The 21,437-nt window shown below is 37.9% G+C and overlaps 1 protein-coding gene across 3 annotated transcripts in view; it reads left to right on the forward strand.

Moving 5' to 3' along the window:
• The window catches only part of LOC139816818 (A disintegrin and metalloproteinase with thrombospondin motifs 9), a 37,165-nt gene extending 15,967 nt beyond the window's left edge, over positions 1-21,198 (forward strand). Inside the window, exons 6-29 of one of the 3 annotated variants that reach the window (XM_071784571.1) lie at positions 4,409-4,601; positions 5,597-5,810; positions 6,259-6,466; positions 7,542-7,756; positions 8,177-8,329; positions 8,613-8,762; positions 9,704-9,855; positions 10,154-10,493; positions 10,681-10,769; positions 10,905-11,252; positions 11,488-11,654; positions 11,757-12,007; positions 12,185-12,563; positions 12,818-12,979; positions 13,054-13,194; positions 13,514-13,645; positions 13,771-13,941; positions 14,131-14,346; positions 14,856-15,047; positions 16,177-16,365; positions 16,497-16,822; positions 16,931-17,067; positions 17,215-17,408; positions 17,728-21,198. In XM_071784571.1, coding sequence (XP_071640672.1) covers positions 4,409-4,601; positions 5,597-5,810; positions 6,259-6,466; positions 7,542-7,756; positions 8,177-8,329; positions 8,613-8,762; positions 9,704-9,855; positions 10,154-10,493; positions 10,681-10,769; positions 10,905-11,252; positions 11,488-11,654; positions 11,757-12,007; positions 12,185-12,563; positions 12,818-12,979; positions 13,054-13,194; positions 13,514-13,645; positions 13,771-13,941; positions 14,131-14,346; positions 14,856-15,047; positions 16,177-16,365; positions 16,497-16,822; positions 16,931-17,067; positions 17,215-17,408; positions 17,728-17,817 — 4,809 coding nt within the window. In that variant the 3' untranslated portion in view covers positions 17,818-21,198. Of the gene's footprint in view, positions 1-4,408; positions 4,602-5,596; positions 5,811-6,258; positions 6,467-7,541; positions 7,757-8,176; positions 8,330-8,612; positions 8,763-9,703; positions 9,856-10,149; positions 10,494-10,680; positions 10,770-10,904; positions 11,253-11,487; positions 11,655-11,756; positions 12,008-12,184; positions 12,564-12,817; positions 12,980-13,053; positions 13,195-13,513; positions 13,646-13,770; positions 13,942-14,130; positions 14,347-14,855; positions 15,048-16,176; positions 16,366-16,496; positions 16,823-16,930; positions 17,068-17,214; positions 17,409-17,727 lie in introns of all 3 variants that reach the window. The other 2 variants (XM_071784572.1, XM_071784573.1) reach the window with 2 other exon arrangements.
• Positions 21,199-21,437: the final 239 nt, after the last annotated feature.

Genomic DNA, 21,437 nt, shown 5'->3' on the forward strand with positions numbered 1-21,437 from the left:
GGTTTCCCGGCGCCTGAATTGAAAATTATAAGCTTGTTGCCTTTCCTTTTTAAACTGATCTAATTAGACGTATCCCATAATTCAAGACCTTAATTACGCGTCCCATAATTTCAGACCTCAGTCACGTGTCTCGACATCTTTGAAAAAAAGAAAAAAATCGTTTTCAATTGGAGCAAAGAGAATCCGCAACGCGAAAAACATCCGGCAGTTTCGACGGATGTCTTACGTTAACAGTATAAGTGCACGTAATGTACCGATTTAATACGCCTTTCGACACGTATGATATATGCGGCCGTCAAGAGCAGACCGTGCGCGCGTGGCGAGAAATCCAAGATAATTTCTCGTGGTTCAGTAATCGTCGCGTATCATTTTATTTGTTTAAATCTCAGTCACGAATCATCGTAATAACAGATTACGCTATTAGGAGAAGCTCGAGCTCTCTATTACGAACCGTACGGGATTCTGCTGACGAGGCGATCGAGCGATAACGAATGGAACGATGTTAACATTCTTGTATCTTATCCTAATGAATATGGGAAAAGCTTGCGGATGAATACTTAATGTAAAATCATACTCGATCTGTATGTAAGATCGAGAATTAATTTCCTGCCTCCTTTTGCGCTGACGACACACAAGTTTTAACAAATGGCCTTTTATATCAGTCTAATATAATTATATATACGTCAAAGTTTGTTCTTTCCGATTACTTTTAATTAGAATCCGTATATCTTTTTATGATTTCACAATTTAACGATCGTGTCTTATAACAATTTATAAAAATAATTTTGTTTAGATATTAAAAAAAAAATGCTTTTATTTTACAGATGCGAATGATAAAAGAACGATTGTTGCGTCCGGCGTAATCTCTTCTCAATTATTTGACATATTAAAAGGCTCCCCGAACTTCTTGACTTTTACATTTCATAAAAAACCTGTACATGATATCATTTTACGTGCTCCGTGAACAATCTTTTAAATTGCTAAAATGTTCGCAGCGTTCGAAGCACTCAATTTGCTAAGAAACTCGATATTGTTTTTTCGGCACGGGGCAGCATCGTAAGAAAGCAAATCCGCAAGTTCTACTCGAGCCGGTACGACCAGTTTTGGATCGACCCGACGACCTTGACAGAAATGTGTAATATAATAGGCGGAATTAATTGGAGATATTTTGTCTGTGATGACATTTTGTGCGGCCGCCTTAACGAGGATCATCTCGTCATGAAAGACAGGCTACAGAAACGCCGAATTTGATTTGTGTCCCGACCGTACAACAGCGGAAGCGTTGCAAGCTATACGTTAATTAATTTATTCGCTCAATTTGTTTGTGAACGACAATTTTTACTCATCTAAGAAGTTTCCTTTCAACTTTCTGTTTCTGTTTCGGTTAAGATAAAAGACGTTAAGATAAGACACGAACGTTTTTCAGATATCAAAAGTGAATGTAAAGTTAAAAGTTTAAAGAACCCGTGATACGCGCGTTGAACAATCATATTTTCTAGTAAGAAATAATTCGAATATTTACATGCTCATATTATTATTATTATTACTATTATCATTAGCGATGTTTTTAATAGTTTCATAAAACTTTACATAAATATAATATCGTGGTCAAATTACTAAAAAAATAATTATTTAGATTAGATAAAATATTAAGATCGTTCTTTATTTTGCATTAAAAAAGATTCTCCGAATTAAAAAACAAAAAATAATTCTCTCAAAGGGTCTTAAAGAGCTGAAATTTACGTTTAATATTAAAATATTCAGACGCGTTCTTGTATCAAATTACTGCAGTCTATTATTGTCTCTGTTCGTACAGGCCGCGCAAGGCGCGTTACAGCCCAGGCACCTTTTATTATGATGTATTATACCCCGTGTATTAAGCGGAACCTAAATAAAGATAACTCTGGCCTGGCCTGGTACCCTAACCGCCTTTATAATTTAAGCCGGCCGGCCCCGCACGGCGAAACGTTATGCACACGTGGTGTCTCGCATATTTTTTCTTCTCGGTAATACGGCTCGGAGCACATCTTTCTCGGTATTATTGGCCGATAGCGCTGTTTTTTAACTCTGTCGTCGCGACACGGTTTTTGATGTTTTAGCATAAACATGGAACTGCGGGCATGGAAGCGACGTCGAGTCAAAACAATCGGCAATGTGCAAATATAATGCACGCGTTCTCTGGAGACGAAAGCGCGGCTGTAGGCGCGAAGGATATAGGATACGGTCAGCATTTTTATGGTTCGCAGTATACGGAGTAGGCATATATACTTGCTCACGATCTGACATCGCTTCTTCTCGCTGGAATATTCGTGAGGAAACACTTGAAAATTGCTAGTTAATTTATTCCATTCTTTTGAGGCTTCCGCGTTTTCTCTGTAACAACCTTTTATTGAACTACGAACTCAGAAGTGAGAGAAAGTCACGTTAAATTCCTCCTTCTTACCTTTTTCTAATCTCTTCCAGATATGTTTTCGTCAATCGTCGAAGAGACTGAAGACATTTTAGGCGATTACGGCAAAGGAATCTTATGTAAACACCCGTCCTGACTGTCTGGATAAATGCGACGGTATTTTTGGAGTTTCGCATTATTAATTAACGAGCGGCATTTTCGCTGAATGACGTGAGGGACACGTTGAATCAGCTCTGCTTGTCGAAAGGTCGATGAATTGCTTCAGCGGATAATCGCGAGGTCGTTACCATCCTGTATAGTTGTGTGTTGGCCGATCGAAAAGGCAAAAAGGGAGATGGGTGAGAGAAAGGGTAAGATAAAGCGAACGGAGCGAGATGGAGGAAAAAGAGACAGGGAGAAAAACGGCGTTCCTGCCAAGAGAGTTCTCGGTAATCCTCAAGTCAGTCTTTGTGCCGCGGAATAGAGAAGGCGCATGTCTGCAAGAATGCAAATCGCAAACACAAGTGAATCGAGCTGCGTTGCTTACGGCCGATGCGTACGGAGCTGCGTTGCTTACGGCCAATGATTGTAGCTATAGCGTCACGTAAAGTTTCATTCACGTTATCTATACGCTGCGACAAGCGAGCAATCTCATTGGGAAATACTTCTCTTTCTCGTTCCATCAGATAAACCTTGAATTTGCGCGAAAAAGTTTTATGTTAATGTAACTTCCCGATTTTCTTCAACCACATCAGAATTTGATGCAATAAAATATAAGTTTTTATTCCGTTGCTTCCCGGTATTATCAAAAAATTCGCTCCGGAGCTCGAAAAATTTAGCGCTATTTATATAATAATTGCTAAATTGCCCTATCCTCAATTTTTCATTAGATAAACCTTGAATTTGCGCGAAAAAATTTTATGTTATTGTAACTTTCCGATTTCTTCACCCACATCAGAATTCGATGCAATAAAATATAATTTTTATTCCGTTGGTTCCAGTATTATCAAAAAATTCGCTCCGGAGCTCGAAAAATTTAGCGCTATTTATATAATAATTGCTAAATTGCCCTATCCTCAATTTTTCATTAGATAAACCTTGAATTTGCGCGAAAAAATTTTATGTTATTGTAACTTTCCGATTTTCTTCACCCACATCAGAATTCGATGCAATAAAATATAAATTTTTATTCCGTTGGTTCCCGGTATTATCAAAAAATTCGCTTTGGGAGCTCGAGAAATTTAGCGCTATTTATATGATAATGGCTAAGTCGCCCTATCCTCAATTTTATTGCTCGACAGTTTCGGCAGGAAGTCACGTTATATAACATCAAGTAATTCGTATGCTGAAGAACGTCCTTGCTCTTGTATGCTCTCGGGTCTAGCCGTTGGAATGCGCAACCATTTTCCAACCAAATTAGTTGCCCGAGATCTTTGATAATGTAACTATAACAAAGTCCACGCGCTATAAGTCACAAGTATTTGAAATAGGTGAGGCCTGCGCGCTCCCGTCGCGACGCACGTGCGCGAGTGCCGAGAGTCTGTATTTCCGAAAAAATAAATAGATCAGAGAGTTCATCTCCGTTAGAATGTTTAATCAAGCAAGTTAACGTATCGTAGTTGGCGGATGGGATAACAACGGGTGGCGCTCCGTTTGTAAATAACGCTCTTCTAATAGCGTCTGTATAAGTCGCCGCTACTTAAAATAAACGTGAACCGAAATCTTCTCTTATTTCACGTAAACGGTGCAATGTGTAATAAACTGATTATATAAAACGTCGCATTTATAAATAATTTCAGCGTAATTCCGTCTAGTCGTTAAGAAATGGTTTATCTCGACCGAGAGATTCTTGACGCGATTACCCCTTCCCTATTCGAAAAGTATTCATTTTCTCAGAAACGGAAAACCTTGAAAAACTCTTATTCTATAAGTGGATTTTTTTATCCAGATGTGCTGATTTTATACCAATTAGGTATCGTACTTGTATGTATACTTCATAAATTCTATTGCGATTTTCAGACTGGTCACATGAAGACGTCGATGGGCAGCTATTTCATTAAGCCTACCGAACATTGGCGCGAGGACGACAAGGACTCTCTTGGATCTTCGTTACAACATGCGCTCTACCGCGTACCCGCGGCTGCGATTAATTTGAACGATGACTTTGATACTCCCGAAAATGGAGTTAGAAGTCGCAATTGCGGCGTGATCGGTAAATAAGAAGAGTTTCACTTATTTCGATTTTATTTACGATACGTTATCCGTTGTGGTATGTGGAGTAGCTCGTTAGTGACACGGTCGAGAAAAGCGGGTCATTCTGACGCGGAGAAGCGAGTCGAAAGAATGCAGAAGAAAATCAACTCAAATCGACGAATTTGTTTCAATGGTGTCTATATCGCGATATACCGATAATCAATTCTCAGCGTTTTATCGAACAAAATGGGAATCTTGATATTTTATTTGATTAAAAAACAAGTTTATTTTTGTCGCTTTTCAATAGAATGAGAATTATTCGTCGTTATTATTCATTTATAATATGATTATATCTGAAATTTGACACGCATTGATAATAAAATTACATTAATGTATTCATATATTCATATATTCGTAAACATATCGTTAAGAAGAATTGACATAAAATATCCATAGCGTATTAATACCGGTCGCAATAGTATATTAATACTGGTTCCATCATTGGTCGAGGGTAAACGGGGGTAAGTCAAGAAGCATTTATTTATTCTACCGCGCCGGACCAGAATCTCATGATGTCCACGTTTATTCCGATATATGAAACGAAACGCATGTTCACGTGCTTCACGAGGCTTCGAAGAAAAAGCGTCGCGTCTTTTTTCACTCAACGCATACCCGCACGACCACCTGTACCAAAACAGGTTCAGGCATTTACGTCTTCCCTCGGGCGGATTCTGATGTACCATCGAGACAGCTTGGCGACGCGCGTACTCTCTGCCCACAAAACAACGTCGTTGATACTACACCGTCGAAATTTTCTCGTCTCTTTCCACATCTATCGCCTATTGGGATAGACCGCGGTCTCGCTTTAAATAGTCGCCGACCTCGGATCTATAATGTCTGCGACTATGCGATATACCCATTGTTCTCACTTCGGCGAACGATATCCTTGCGAATTCTCCTATTAAATGCCGAACTAATTGATTTGATTATAATTGGCATGCTCATAATTGACAGATTACGACTCGGACGACATCCCTTCCCCATTAACAGACGATAGTTCCGCTCGTAAAGTTTACGTCGGGGAGCGTTCGCGGGAGCGTAGATCATTGACGCGGAAAACCGCATCGTTGGAGCGGTTTCCTAGAGAGAAGGAAGAGGAATACGAGCGATTCACAGAGCTGACCGAGCATCGCCAGGATTTTTTTCAAAGATTGGATTACGACGACAGGTATTAGGCACATATGCAAATTTATGTAGATCTGAAAAGAGAATATTATTTATTCTCAAGTTTATATCTTCAATTATTTATTTCCAACTGCGGTTCTTAATCCGTTAAACTTACCGAGTGATTCTTGAATTAGATATTTACTGCGTTTATAGTGAATGAGATCCAGAATGGAGGCCAAATGAATGCATAGTGTTATTTCTTGTAATTCTTGGAGAGACACTAATACTTTGCGGATTGTAAGCCATTGAGGAAGCTTTAAACGTATAAATTACAGCACGTTATTTGTTGTGCAATTTAAAGCGGATTTTAATTTACAATAATAGAATTCTCCCGCAACCTTTTTGCAGAAGAGTTGACTCTTCAATCTTTACGAGGAACAACGCTACGCTTCCTGCATATTCTGGGACGTTCTGTAACGAATCTGTAGCGTACGTCTTACGAATTCCAGGTATTACAGTGTGGCTCGTGAACACGGCTATCAAAACGAAGAATACGCACAGGACTCGGAGATGGACGCGGATCCCTTCGTGACGTGGAGGCCGCGGCGTGCCTTACCGCGTGAATATTTCATCGAGATCATGGTGGTAGCTGATGCGAAAATGGTGGAATATCATGGCACTGGCTTGGTCAGCTACATTCTTGTCCTGATGAGCACGGTGGGTACATATTCACTTCAAACGTAATTTGAAAATATTTAACTGTGCTTCCTAGGTTTCTGTATTAATGTCACGACAGCGTCAGACGCGTTCCCTTACATTTCTCTATAAAAAATTATGCACGGCACGTTTAATGCATTCGTTTACATATATATATATATATGATGTCCCACAACGTGCTGTCTTAACTTTAATGATGTGATCTTTGATAAATTTAGAATTTATTTTTTTATTATATTGCATCGAGGTAGCTGTAGCTTTTTGAGTAATTAACTTAAAATAGCAAGTTTCTATTGATCTAAACTTTAAAAAAAGGGGATGATAAAAAAATATTCTTTAATTAATTTTAAATAGATTTTAGTAATATTTTAAAGCTTTTTCTTGTAAAAGAATACAATGTCAAAAATCAGGAGGGTGCATAAATGATAAATAAATCGTCTTCAAATTGATTAAAAAGTTGCGAAAAGTCTTAAAAGAGCAATTCGTATTGTCATGATAGCAACACAAACGTGGTAATTTTTAAATCTATTGAAAAGGATCTAGTAAAACGGTACTATTCATTCTGAAAATAAAGATGAATTGGACGTTCTTCCAAAGTAAATTCTTAATAAAGAAAAAAACACAGTGAAAAAAAGAGGAAGAGGAAGGAGATGGGAGACGTCGATTCGTAATTCGACAATTAGCTTCGTCACGGCGGTCATTACCGAGTGCGCTACGCCAGTTATGTATCCCACGCGAAGGCCACACCTCACCGGAGGGCAACATCCTGCGAGGAGTTCGCTTTCACGAACCCACGCCTGTCGTCCGTTCGATGATTCAATCGTGTTTCTCAACAACAATCGATCGACTTTAGATTCATGAATTCTTTATGAATGAAAGAGAGCGCGGACAAAAGATTGAAATAGATTCTTTGTGTACACGGTGTCCCAGAATAGATCTCGTTTAACATATACATGTATAGAGCCCTTAATCGAGTAAGAAACATATTAGAATAAGACTAAAAGAAGTAATTAATGACTAATTTGTTGCAACCGAATTACCGGACATATTCCCATCTGCTCCCCTGGAAAGATAGGTTTCACGAATCTACAAGGACCAGTCTATCGGCAATCCGGTGAGCATTGCAGTAATGAAGATCGTCAAGACCGAGGAAGTATTTGGTGTCAAACATAGCGGTAGTGACGGAATCGCGGCGGCCGAGATGTTAAAGCGATTCTGCCAGTGGCAGAAACACAATAATCCTGACGAACCCTCTCCGGAACACCACGATGCTGCGCTTCTATTAACCAGGTTTTTATCAGACAAATCTATATTGTAAAAATGTACATTCTTATATGTATAATATGAAATTTATCGTAAAAATTGATATTGTTTTATATAAACAATATTTTTCTAGTTATAAACGGCAAATTAAAATTTGTATCGTCTAAAACAAACTGAATTTTTATAATGGAATTAGATAACAAAACGGTATTTATTTAAAATATATTCATAACTTCATTATCTCATTAATTATAATTAAAAAATTTGAGAATAAGTTGAAGCGTAATTAACAAGTTGTTTAATGACGAATATAAAATAATTGCAAATGATGATTTTCACGGAATGTTTTAACTCGATTTAACTCGGATTTGCCAAAATAATAATTTTGAAAATGAAACTCCAAGACTTAAGGACATGCGATATGTACAAACTGAAAATAATTTTCAGAGAGAATCTATGTCACAACCCGCGCCAAAAGCGTTGTGACACTTTGGGCTTGGCCGAGCTGGGTAGAATGTGCTCGCCTGGATCTTCGTGCGCTATCGTGCAGGATAATGGATTAGCCGCGGCGTTTACCATCGCGCACGAGATTGGTCACGTGTAAGCATGTTATCGGTCATGAAGCATGCGACCTGTATACGATGCGTTCTTTAAAACTTATATATTACATTATTTATGTAATGAGGTAATCTAAATTCTTCCTGTGAAAGATACGTCGTGTCTTCTTTATGAAATCGTTGCTGTGCTACTTGCCACGTGTCTATTCTCTGATTTCTCAATCTTGTTCTTTTCTTTTTTTACACCACATCTCGTATGCATTGTTACTATTATTATTCTTCAAACATTCATGGCACTCAGAGGAAATACCCGAATTGTATTACAGACTTAACATGCCGCACGACGACGACGCCAAGTGCACGGGTTTCAGGAACCGTTCGGGTGTGCACAACGTGATGTCCCGCATGCTGGACGATAATACTTTTCCCTGGGAGTGGTCCAAGTGTTCCCGACACTATGTCACCGAATTTCTCGAGTGAGTCAGTCATTAATTGGCGAATGACTCGGTTATAAACGATGTGCTGGGGAGCATTCTGGAAAGAGATCGTTACTAATTGACTCGTGACCTTTGTTTAAGACAGTACGTAATGCGATGTCAGGTTTTTGTCTGTGTTGACCGCGTTGATTTGTCTTTCTGTTCACAGCGATATAGCTCGTGGCATCTTTAATGATCATTAGTTAATGTTCCATTTTTTTCCAAAAGATTTATTTAAAAGTTAGTTTTTAACAAATAAGTTTTTCTCTTCTTTTAGCATTTAACTTTCAAATATATTAAAAATTTTCCAAATAAATAATCGTATTTAATTTTAAAGTTTTTCTTTAAAAGTTTATGTTCTTTAAAAAATTATCAAAATAAATTAAAGTCTATATATATTTAGCGAGAGACACACTTAGTATGTCTCAAATTAATACGCTTAAATGGTCTTAATCGAGTTAAATAGCTTTGTTTTTGCTAACTTCTTCCCATGAGAATAATTTAATTATGTCGAGCACTCTTATAATCAGACAATTAATTAATTGCTTAAAGATCATTTTTAGGCTTAAGTTTTGCGCGCTCTAAAATTGCATTTTGAATCAAGATTCAAGCACGAATAGAAAAGCCGAGAATAAACCGTTTGCGTCAAACGCGCCGATTTCCAGGAAACAGATGTCGGCCAGACAAATTCATTTCAATCGAGAAAGGCAATGTCGAGTTTTTCGTGACATCGAAGAGAGTCGAGGAACGAGTCATCGTCGTCGCTCAGAAATCCGGTTTAATGAGATTCTAAGCGACTGTTACACACTCGTAATACATTTTAAACGTTGTCACAAGAAATATAATTCTCAAAGACTATTTAGGTGAACGAGCATCTAAGCTCTCTCTCGATTCACGGAAGATCGGCAATCTGTGTTAATTTGTAATGATTTTTGTTCCAGAGCCGGATATGCCAACTGTTTGCTTGACGAACCCAGCAAAATGATGGAGAGACAAAACGGTCGGCTGCCCGGCGAAGACTATTCAGAGAACAAACAGTGTGAGCTCGTCTTCGGGCAAGGATCCAGAATCTGTCCCCACATGGTGAGTGATGGTAAGTCGAAAACGTTCTCTTTACGCGTTTGATTAAGCCCAGCACATATTTGCGGTCGTATTACGGACAACATTTTTCTATTCTTTCACTTATTTTAATTTCATTCAGCTTGTGTCTTTGGATATTTTACGGATTCCCGATGTCTTTGCGAAATGAGGAATATTCAATAACAATCGGAGATATTTTCTATTAGAAATACAAGCTCATTTCTGACTTCTCTAGTCCGTAGCGCTATTACGACGAAATTCGCTTAAGAATTGAAGTAAATTGGGGGCTTGGTCGGTTACCGGCCAGGCAGTGTGTAGGAGACTGTGGTGCACCGCACCACTGTGGGATCATCATCAGCAGTGTCACACTCAGCACATGCCTTGGGCCGACGGCACACCATGCGGTATCGATAAATGGTGTCATCGCGGCGAGTGCGTCTCGCGCAGAAACCTCGAGCCGGTGCACGGCCAGTGGGGTGAATGGGGAAGATACGGCGAGTGTTCGCGGACCTGCGGCGGCGGCGTCAAGAGGAAGTATCGCGAATGCGATAATCCGGCGCCGAAGAATGGCGGCAATTACTGTATCGGCGAGCGCGTTAAATATCGCAACTGCGGTACCAGAGAATGCCCGCCGGGTAGCCCAGATTTCAGGTACGTGCTTCAATGCCTTGTACGAAGAAGACGTGTTGCACAAGTCCGCAAAAATAAAGATCTATTGATTAATTATCGACAAGTTGACCGATAAACGACGCGATATGGACGTGATTGCCTTGATTAGTCACGCAATAATCTGTTCTGGTATACTAACATTCAATCTTTTTCTTTCTTTTCTTTACAGAGAACAACAATGCTCGAAATTCGACAATAACAATTTCAACATTCAGAATCTTGCCAGAGATGTTAAGTGGCATGCAAAGTATACCAGAAGTAAGCAATGATTTATTTATACACCATTTCTTAATTTATCCTTTTAATCTATGCAATTGATTTAATCTGATCTCCAATTTCCATGGAAGTTATGCGAAGGCCGAAGATACAATTTTTTAAATATTGTTTTTATAGTACTGCCACAAGATCGTTGCAAACTGTACTGCCAAGTGGAGAGCAATCAGTATTACATGTTACGCGACAAGGTAATCGATGGGACACCCTGCGGCCCTGACACTTTCCATATATGCGTTAACGGCCAATGCAAGCCCGCTGGATGCGATCACGTCTTGAATTCGACGGCCGAACTTGACACCTGCGGAGTTTGCAGAGGCAACAACGCCACTTGTCAGAGAATTGCGGGCGCTTACAATTCCAGTGTATACGGTTACACCAGGGTAGCTAAAATCCCTGCCGGCAGCAGTTACATTGATATTAAACAACATGGATGGCTGGGCTCTCACAACGATAGTAATTATCTCGGTAAGATTTTCCTGTATTGTTTCCGACAGATTTTTTAATTAACGGAACCGTTACATCTAAATAAGAATAATATTTTTATATAAAAATAGTATTGTCATGTTATTATCATAAAGAAAATTATACATGAAGATTTATTGTGAACTAAATATAATGTATGTTAGATGTTTTAGTTTTTCTATATGAAAGTCTTTCCATTTTATTAATTTCTTAAAAAATTTCAACGTATATTATACAGCGCTGAGGATTGGAGAAGACGGCGAATACATCTTAAACGGGAACTTTATGGTAATGCATCGCAAGGTGATCGTACACGCTGGCGTTACTATTGAATACAGCGGACCGGAATCAGTTGTGGAACGACTGAACAGTTCCCGACCTATCGCCATCGATTTAATTTTGGAGGCAGGTTCACCGTTTACATTTTACATTTTACATTACGTCACTTAGCTAAAAGTAGTTTCTCCGACGATGTAACTCTGCTCAACCAAGAATACGGAATTCCAGGTATTATCCGTAGGAAACGTTTATCCACCGCAAATCACCTACGAGTACACTGTACCGAAAGGAATCCTAAACAGTTACACGTGGCTGCTCAGCGATTGGTCGACCTGCAATCGAATGTGTCAGGGTATGAAATATCGCAAGGCCGAATGTAGGAGCACCGAGCACAAGGAAGCGGTGCCCGACGCTTATTGCAGAAACGAGGAAAAACCGCAGGAGGAAAGTCAGAAATGTAACGCGCATTGCACACTACAGTAAGTAAGGAAGGCGTGTGAAGTCGCAAGATAAATAGTATATTACTTAGAAAAATTAAAAATTTACAAACACGGAAGAAATATACGATTTTACGCGTGTACCGTGGTCAAAGTGTTTAAATGGTTTTTTTTACTTATGATGACTTCAGTTGCTGAATCTATTTAAATCGCTTTCAGATGGCAGATGACTTCCATGTCTGAATGCTCGAATCACTGTGGCCCGGGCGTGCGAACTGTCACCTCGCGTTGCGTTCAAATCTTGCTGGACTCGTCGCATCCTCCGCGGCCGATACCGGCGCACGCCTGCTTGCATATCGAGAAACCGAGCGAGCATCAGTCGTGCGTTGGCCCTTGCGACGACGCTCATTGGAGTTACAGCGAATGGAATGCCTGCAGTGTATCGTGCGGCGGCGGTGTGCAATTGAGGAGCGCGATATGCGTTGATTCAAACGAGAGGCAGGTACGAGACGAGAACTGCGTCAGACAGGAGAAGCATCTCAAGAGGACGTGCAATCAAGAGGCTTGTCCGAAATGGGACCTAGGAGAGTGGAGTTCGGTAAGATAAGCGCTAAAGACGCGTGATGTATCACAATCAGATGTTAATTCTATATTAATTATAGAGAAATATATTTTAATATGTATATATAAAGAACACACAAGATAAATTTGCACTTTAAACATTTTTCTTTTAAGATCAATATATTCTAATAAGAAAATTTTGATCTGTCCAATCACGGTTTAAACACTTGACGCAGTTTTTATTAATATTCATAAATAATTTGAATTAACGAGTGTCATGAAATGTTGTAGTGTTCCGTGACCTGCGGCGTAGGAAAACGGCATAGAGCCTCCTGGTGCCAGGTCGAGAATCGCGTGGTATCGCGCACCTTCTGCAGCGGTACACCGATCGTAACGACGGAGGCCTGCGATGCCGGTCCTTGTCATCAGTGGCATGCCGGCGACTGGAGTCCGGTACAGTACATTGGACAATTTTACCCCGTGCATTTAATAAGCTACCGAGTTGAACCCAGTCTCTCGTTGTGCAGTGTTCAGTAACGTGTGGCGAGGGAACGTCGCGAAGAAACGTCGTTTGCAAGAATGCAGATGGTGCGCCGAGTGACGGATGTTCCATCTCTGAGAAACCAGAGACTTCGGTTACCTGCACGCTAAAACCATGTCCCAATGTCGTAAGTTTGCATTTTATTTATTTATCTGTTTATTGAGGAAGGCAATTTTTTGGGACAATAATACATTCGAATTACAAAAGGCTCAAATATAATGCAACAAAATAATGTTAGTAGCATAATTATCGCGAGATAGAAAGACTAGAAGGTGTATAAATTTGTGTGAAAAAAAGATTGGAGAAAGAAATCAACATCATTACTCTTAAAGAAAGGCTAAACTATTACAAACAATAATAAGATCTACTTTAAATAACAATTTATTAGCAAAAACGGAAACACAGAATACTATGAAGAAGTTTGAACAGTCTTACCTTTTTCTTAGGTAAGCCTGCCGCCGATCACGTATTCAACGAATCCCCCACGTGAAGATTCGTTCCCACAAGAAAACGAAATCGACAGCAACGGTATTACGTTCCACTCGGGTTACAAATGGCACGTAGGATCTTACGGAGAGGTGGGCTTATTTATTATATTCGATATGTTCATTAAGATGTATAACTTATTCGTATACTTTATATTTTACATAAGTTCTTAAGTTTGCAGTTTATAATTCGTACTATTTCATAATTCATGTTACAGTGCTCGCGAAAATGCAATATCGGATACAAAAACAGGATAGCGAGATGTATATCCTCGGAAACTGGGATGGTTGCGCCTGACTATTATTGTGACTCTAATCAACAACCGATAGTCAGGATCGCGTGCAATCCTCACCCATGTCCGACTTGGAATACCGGCGACTGGAGCGAGGTATTGAAATATTTTATTTTGTTACACAAAATTAATATCATGAACGTTATTTCTTATATAGAATTAAACGTGATATAAAATTACATTATACTTTTTTTTATACAACAAATAGATATGTTTCGCGAAAATAAAAATATACGTATAGTGATTCTCTGACTAATGATGCTTTCGATGATTTTAATGATTTAGTGCGACGCAGTATGCGGTAATGGATTCCAACATCGTCAAATCCGCTGTCAAAGTCATCGCGGTGAAACTTTGCCAGACAAGGAATGTAGCGATGAGCAACCGAAACACGTGCGAAGGTGCCAAAAAGAATCTTGCAGAAGCAATCCTAAAAGCAGCCGGGAGAATAGTTTGGATTCTAACATCGTTCGCAGATGGAAAATGTCTAATTGGACTCCGGTAAGTAAACCGTATTATCTAGTAAAATTATAATATTAAAATATGGAGTAATTTTTGTTAATGTGCGAGTGTCTTTTTCGATTTTTTAATCTCTGAATAATCAAGAAGTAAATCAATATGCAATGAACAAACGCTATAAATCTTTCTATAATTAAAAAATATCATAATAGCATTAATAGCAACAAAGTTAAAGTTTTATCGACATTTATCTTTATACGAAAAATAAATGAAAAAAAAAATAATAATAAAGTGTATATTAGGTGCTTTGAAAATATTGACGAACGGAGTGATCGTTTTAGGAAAACCATTTTTAAGTGAGATGTCCTAAACAAAACTCTCTTAATTCATCTTATTTTAATAAACTAACGTAATAAAACAGTTAAAACAATTTGGCGGAATTCTATCGATGTCGTGAACATGCCGGTACCGGGCAACGGTGGTGTTGAGCGCTAAATTTTACCATCACGGATGACGATGGCCAGTTTGCACCGAATCGAAATATTTTGCAGTGCTCGAAATCATGCGGCACCGGGATTCAGACACGAAGGGTGGAATGTACGATGAGAAGAGGCAATCATGGGCCGGAAGTACCTGTTAAGGACGAGCAGTGCTTGAGAACAAAACCGCGCAAACCAAAATCACAGAGATTATGCCAACGTGTTGCCTGCGATTTTATCTGGCAGGAAGGCACCTGGTCGGAGGTACCTCAACCTTACGCCAGCATTGTCCTTGCTGCTATGCCCAATTTTATAAACATTTCACAACCTTTACAAAAAAAACGTGAAAATCAAGTTTTACACGCACTCGAATGTTGATATATTTACAGCAAGGGAGAATAACAATTATTGCAACGATGGCATAAATGACTAATTCTAATTGATCGTACAGGGATAATGGGTTCCATACATATTATGGTGAACTATGGAAGATGCATGGTACCTTGATAACACACAGGATCATTATCAGATCCGTGCGAGATGTTCAATTTAACATTCTCTTTCAAACGATGGACTTTCCTCATGCATGTTATTAATCTTACATTACATTTATTGAGAAATATGTATACATAGAGTATTTTTCACTTAATGAGTGTAAAATTATGATATTTGATCACTAACGTGTTTATAACTTGCACTCCGCCTAGCAAATTTAAAGAATATTACCGTGTTTGTAATATTCATGCATAATACTAATATCCTCAGTAAAATATCCTGGGAAGGTAAAACACCGCATATTATACAGCCACCATACTGCACAGAATAATATCGTACAACCACCGGTTGTTTATGGTTTTAATAAAATGATAGTGACCTGGAATATATTATAGATATACATATATTGTTGTTTCAGATTACGCATGAGCATGGATCCATTTTAAATTGATTGCATAATTTCGTATTATAATGAGAGAATGTATGTTATCGTTCCGGTTGAAGTGAACCATCAGCAAGTTGTCAACAGATTGGTGGAAGATTTAAGCAGAAATTGCATATTCAACTTGAATTGGATAGATTACATTTGTAATGCGTAAAAATGCAATTATTTTTAGCGAATAATATTAAAATATTATCGAGAGATAAAGAAAATGTTTACAATTGCAATTAATAATTGTTCGTGATAATTTGCACATTCGATTTGTCGATACATTCTTTCATTATAACATTCATTACGACCTTTATTTCATTTTTACTTTTATTAAGACACAACATTATCAATGTTGTTAATGATCTCTGCGCGTTTGCGTTTTTCTTATTTTTTTTGCCGCGATAAACATTTATTTAGTATAATGCAAGCAAAAGAGATTTATAAATATGTTTATTTTCCTGTAAGTGTTCGGCGGAATGTGGCGAAGGAATGCAACGTCGCGCGGTCACTTGTCATCGAGTAAATCTGTACGGATGGATCGATCCAACGCCAACTGAAGGTTGCCCGATGGATCAAAGGCCGGTCAGCGAGCAGATTTGTAAGCTACACGAGTGCAGTGATGAATATTATTGGACTGCTGGCCCTTGGAAAAAAGTGAGTGCATTCTTTGAAATACTATTCCGAAACCAACGTCGCTCTATCCTCTTTCCGTTTCTTCATCTTTTCATTTCGAATTTTTTTCTTGTATTTTCCTCTACATTAATTTTTGCTCTTTGTTTCTACAGTGTAGTCAATCTTGCGGACGCAAAGGTCGGCAGATCCGTAGGCTTTATTGCCACAATGCAGCCGGCAACACAGTAGCGCGGATTCACTGTCCAGCTGAATACAAGCCACAACGAAAGCGCAAGTGCAATCAAAGAAAATGCGGTCCAGTCACCTGTCTTGAAATCCAGAAACGACTCAAGGTTACCACGGACGGTGAATATCCGTTGTTAATTGGTGGTAGAAATATGACGATTTATTGTCACGGAATGTCGAGCGCCGAGCCGCGGGAATATCTGACTTTGCCAGCTGGCGACAGCGAGAACTTCGCGGAAATCTACGACAAAAGGTTGACGTTTTACTATTTTATTCTCGGTATTTAGAGTATTATTTTCTCAACAATTCAATAACTTTATCTTCAGCGGCATCTTGTAATGATTTGATTTCGATGTGTCAGATTAAGGAACCCTCACACGTGTCCGTTCAATGGTCAAAGAAACGACAGTTGCAACTGCGTGTCCGAATTGGGGACGATATCTGGCAGAACGATGTTTAAGAGGGTACGCATAGATCCAACGACACTCTACATTATAGGTAAGCAGGAAGCACCATGTTCGGCTCATGCATACTTCGGATTTAATTTTTAATAAAAAAAAATTTGGAAATTGCGTTTATAGTAGCGTTTTACATACATTGCATGAGTTATATACATTTGATACATTAGAGATGTTTTATGTTTAGCGAATGATTACACGTTTTCGTGGACAAAAGGAATGCAACGCGTGGAGTATGGCAAAGCCGGTGATTGCTATAGTCTCACCGAATGTCCGCAAGGACGTTTCAGCATTGATTTGAGGGGAACTGCCTTGGGATTATCGCCAGAAATTACCTGGATTAAGGAAACCTCAAGCGCTTTTCTCGCAATCAATAGAATTGTAAGTAATTAATCTCCGACAGAAAAAGTGATCACCGCACTATCTAAGAGCCATATTTCAGATTTGACACATTTTCTGTTTGTTTTATATTGCTTCTTTATCGTTTTATCTTTATTAATCAATGCAATCACTTGGAGGTTTAATATACTTTTTCATTTGAAAGTACTCTAATCTTTTTCTTAAAGGACTAATTCTAATAATTTTATTTAAATACTTAATAGAAAAGCGACAAATTTTAATAAAAAATGCAAAGGATTTTCTTTCTACTTCTATACTATAATTTTTGAGAATATATTCTAATACATTTTTTATTATGTAGAATAATCAACGAATCATCGGTAAATGCGGCGGTTATTGCGGCTTCTGCAAGCCGAGGACGGGCCTAAAGCTGGACGTATTACCTCCCTAGTCACAGCCATCAACTTCTAGTACTTCATCTGTCCTATGATCCCGCGGCCATAAGTCGCGGCATCATAACCACCGATTTGCTTTAAATTCGATTAGTTTCTTAGTAGCTCCCGGAAAGAAAGTATATATATTTGTTCCAATATACGTATATTGGAGATAGCGATACCGAAACTCATTGGAACGGCGACCGATGTAGCGGAATGCACATGACACAACATACAATCTATCACTGCCGTCACGCATGTGCGATTAAACTAAAATCACAAATTACGATTATGCGTTTGTGGAAAACGTGTCTCTATGAATGCAAAACTAGAAAGTTTGCAACAAGAAAAAAAGAAAAGAAAACAAACATTACGTAAAATGAATATTTTCATAACTAGAACCGTTTTCCCGTCGCAAATCGAATCTCCAGCAATCGTAACGCTATCGAAACGAATAATAATTGTAATATGCATTTCATATACAAACTTAAAGTAACTGATAATAGTATCGTATTCTGTGAACACTTCGCGATTAATATTATGCTCTCTTTCGATGATCTTACGATCCTACAGTTTGCTTTTATATCGTGATGCCACTGCCGTTTTCTACAATGCCCCATCGATTTTAAAAAGTGAAGAGACATTAAGGAGAATTGATACCTTATTTTTACTTTTAACAATAAAGTATCAATATAGAATATACATATAAGTATAACTGAGATGAGTATCTTGATTAACATCTCGGTACCACAACAATTAACAGCAATTTGTAGCTTTCAGATAGAAAGAAAGGAACAGAATACTCGACTTTATGGTTTTTACGCAAGTTCGATATCTTATACGATGTTTTTTGCTTTTGCAATGAGCTGTAGAAAAAAAACTCGTAAAACTTGTTAAACAAGCTGTAGGATATTATTTTTCCTTTTTTACTTGCATCGCGCGCATATAGGAGAATATTGTCCGTTTTATCTTGAAGGTATCGCAGTAAAATTAATAGCATAGACGTGTGTGCAAGGTGAATAAATCCACTAGTAAGGTTCACGGTGTACGCGTGTAAAGTAGTTTGAAAACGGTATATATTAGGTACACTGCGTTATATTAGTGATTAACGCACGACATAATTTCGTCTCACGTCTAGAAAAGAAATGTAGGATGTTACTGTTAAATAATTTTCCAAACTGTCTCTACAAGTATTCAGAACATATTGAAGCTATTTCTTCCTTAATGAAGATTGCCTTTGCGACTCATTTCTTGTCGCTTGGCAAATATATCTTTTGACAATGCATTTGAAGAGATTAGGTAACTGAGGCTCAACGTTTTTCTTTTTTTACGAGAAGACGCTTTCGTTAAGGGGAATTTGGCTTCAAATTGGTCAAAATGAATGAAGTTTGTGAAACTTATTCTCAGTGACGTTCCGCACTTATCCGCAATCCCGATGAAGATCAAGCGTGAAATCCGTTTTTTTTTTTACAATCGTAGCCGTTACGCGCAATCGTATTACGTTACTCAAGCAAATCCACGAAATTTGTACAAAAGCCAATAATATTTATACTATGAAGTAGTGGTAATGTCTAAGGAAACTTTATTCGTATTTTATCGCGCCGCACCAACTTAGGAACGATGTGTCGACGTGAACGCGGTGCCGATTAGTCTTTTTTTACATTAAACAACCAACAAGATTGGTCAGTACAATAAATCGCCTTTCTCTAACGATTGCGACACTTGCGTCATTAGATGTGAATGTCAAAGTGCCCACTTTGCTTGGACGCTTTACAATCCAGACGCCTGTTAGCTATATAAATACGCGTATTTCGACAGACTGCCATAGTTAATGTTAATATATGGTATAAATATATATATACGTAATTGTTAAGTGTATAATCTGCCAATCTTGGCCACGTTGTAGCATAATAAGATTTGACGAGGACGGAGATAGTGCGATCTATCTCGTAAGCGCGAGTATAAACGCATTTTTTAAAATAAGCATTTTCGAAGTGCCGAAATTAACGATGTTTAGTCACGACAGTTTCGATAATGTAAAAACTTCATGTGTGAAGGAACGCGATATTTACTTAATTTCTTGTATTAACGTTAGAAAAGCTAGTGGCGGACGATGCTGCGACCCGATCGACAGCGATGTATTCTAGATTGCATTGCGTGTTGTCAAGGCGAATGCGTTATTAACGGTGACATTATCTCGCGTATGTCCTAAAAACGCTCCGAACTTTATGTTACGAGGCATATTTAACACCTACTGTAGAACAGTGTAGAGCTCACAGCACCCTCAACTCAACTTTGCAGACAATTAACTGCCGCAGAACCGATTTACGAGCGTGGTACGCCGTGCCGCGAACTTACATATCTAATATCGTAGGCAGCTAATTGATCGGTTGTTGCTCGATAATTAAACACGCGTGTGAGAATCCGTTGTTTTATAATTCCATCGCCGACAACGTATTACATGTAATGTACATTAAACGTCATAAATGTTCTAATGCCTGTTAAATGGGCGTCTTCGCGAACGCAACACATCTCCATTATCATGATATACAGAGCTCCAAGATCATTGTTCTTTTCATTGTAAATTTTTCGATTGAGTTGTTACCTTGTTCTCAACAAAAATGTTGAAACCCATAAAATTGCTGAACATTTAACGATTAAAAATAAGAGATTTATAGCAAATTAAATTTTACGAAAGAAAATAAATGAGTTATATTCTTTAGTTAAAAATTTAAATGGGTTTTATTTTAATCGACTTTGTTTTAAATATAACTACATAGAGATATATATAAAGTCAAAGATTGAAAAGATAATTGGTAATCATTGATATCTCTCAACAATCTCATTGAATCGCTTTTGAATTAACCTGAGGAAAATTGCGATGCTTCTGTATATCACGATAGCTTGTATTAAAGAAATAAAAATCATCGGATATAATAATAATATAATTGACAATCCGCCTTTTATATATGTTTTTTATTTTAATCTATAGGTGTAGATCGATATAATAGAATCGTCTTATTAATAGCCGTAATTTCAAAGACTCCCTTCAATGTAAAAGCTAATAATTGTCAGTTAGGACAAAACCTGGTATTCAAAATTCATCGATATATATTCTGGGAGTGATTTATTATATAGCTAAACGATTTGTGAGATATGAGAAATTATCCAGAAAGTACTCGATCCTTTAGTGAATTATATAGACGTTTATGTATATATAACGTCTGTAATGTATGGATGCACACGATTTCGCTAGCCTTTTCAGTAATTATACTCAAGCCTTTACTGCCAATCCCGTATTTCTTTACATTCATGGCAATTGTACATTTTATATAAATTTTAAATAAATCACGAAATATATTTTTGTTTATTTTATAACGCATTTAGTTGTAGTAAAACTAGTTCTCGAGAAGGTATCATATAAATACCGGCTTTTGGCAATGTGATCGTAAAGATTCTATGTGAACCAGTGTATATGTCCGAATAAAAAAAAAGAAATGTCTCGTAAACTATTGTTAATATTATATATTTAAAAAATAAGAGTGATTTTAAAATTGTATAAACTTGTGTATTTAAAAACCATTCGAATCGAGCGACAAGATATCCTTTCTGAAAGCAAGCAACTTTTATTTACTTT

Source organism: Temnothorax longispinosus, chromosome 7 (genome assembly GCF_030848805.1).
Source record: "Temnothorax longispinosus isolate EJ_2023e chromosome 7, Tlon_JGU_v1, whole genome shotgun sequence".
Classification (NCBI taxonomy): domain Eukaryota; kingdom Metazoa; phylum Arthropoda; class Insecta; order Hymenoptera; family Formicidae; genus Temnothorax; species Temnothorax longispinosus.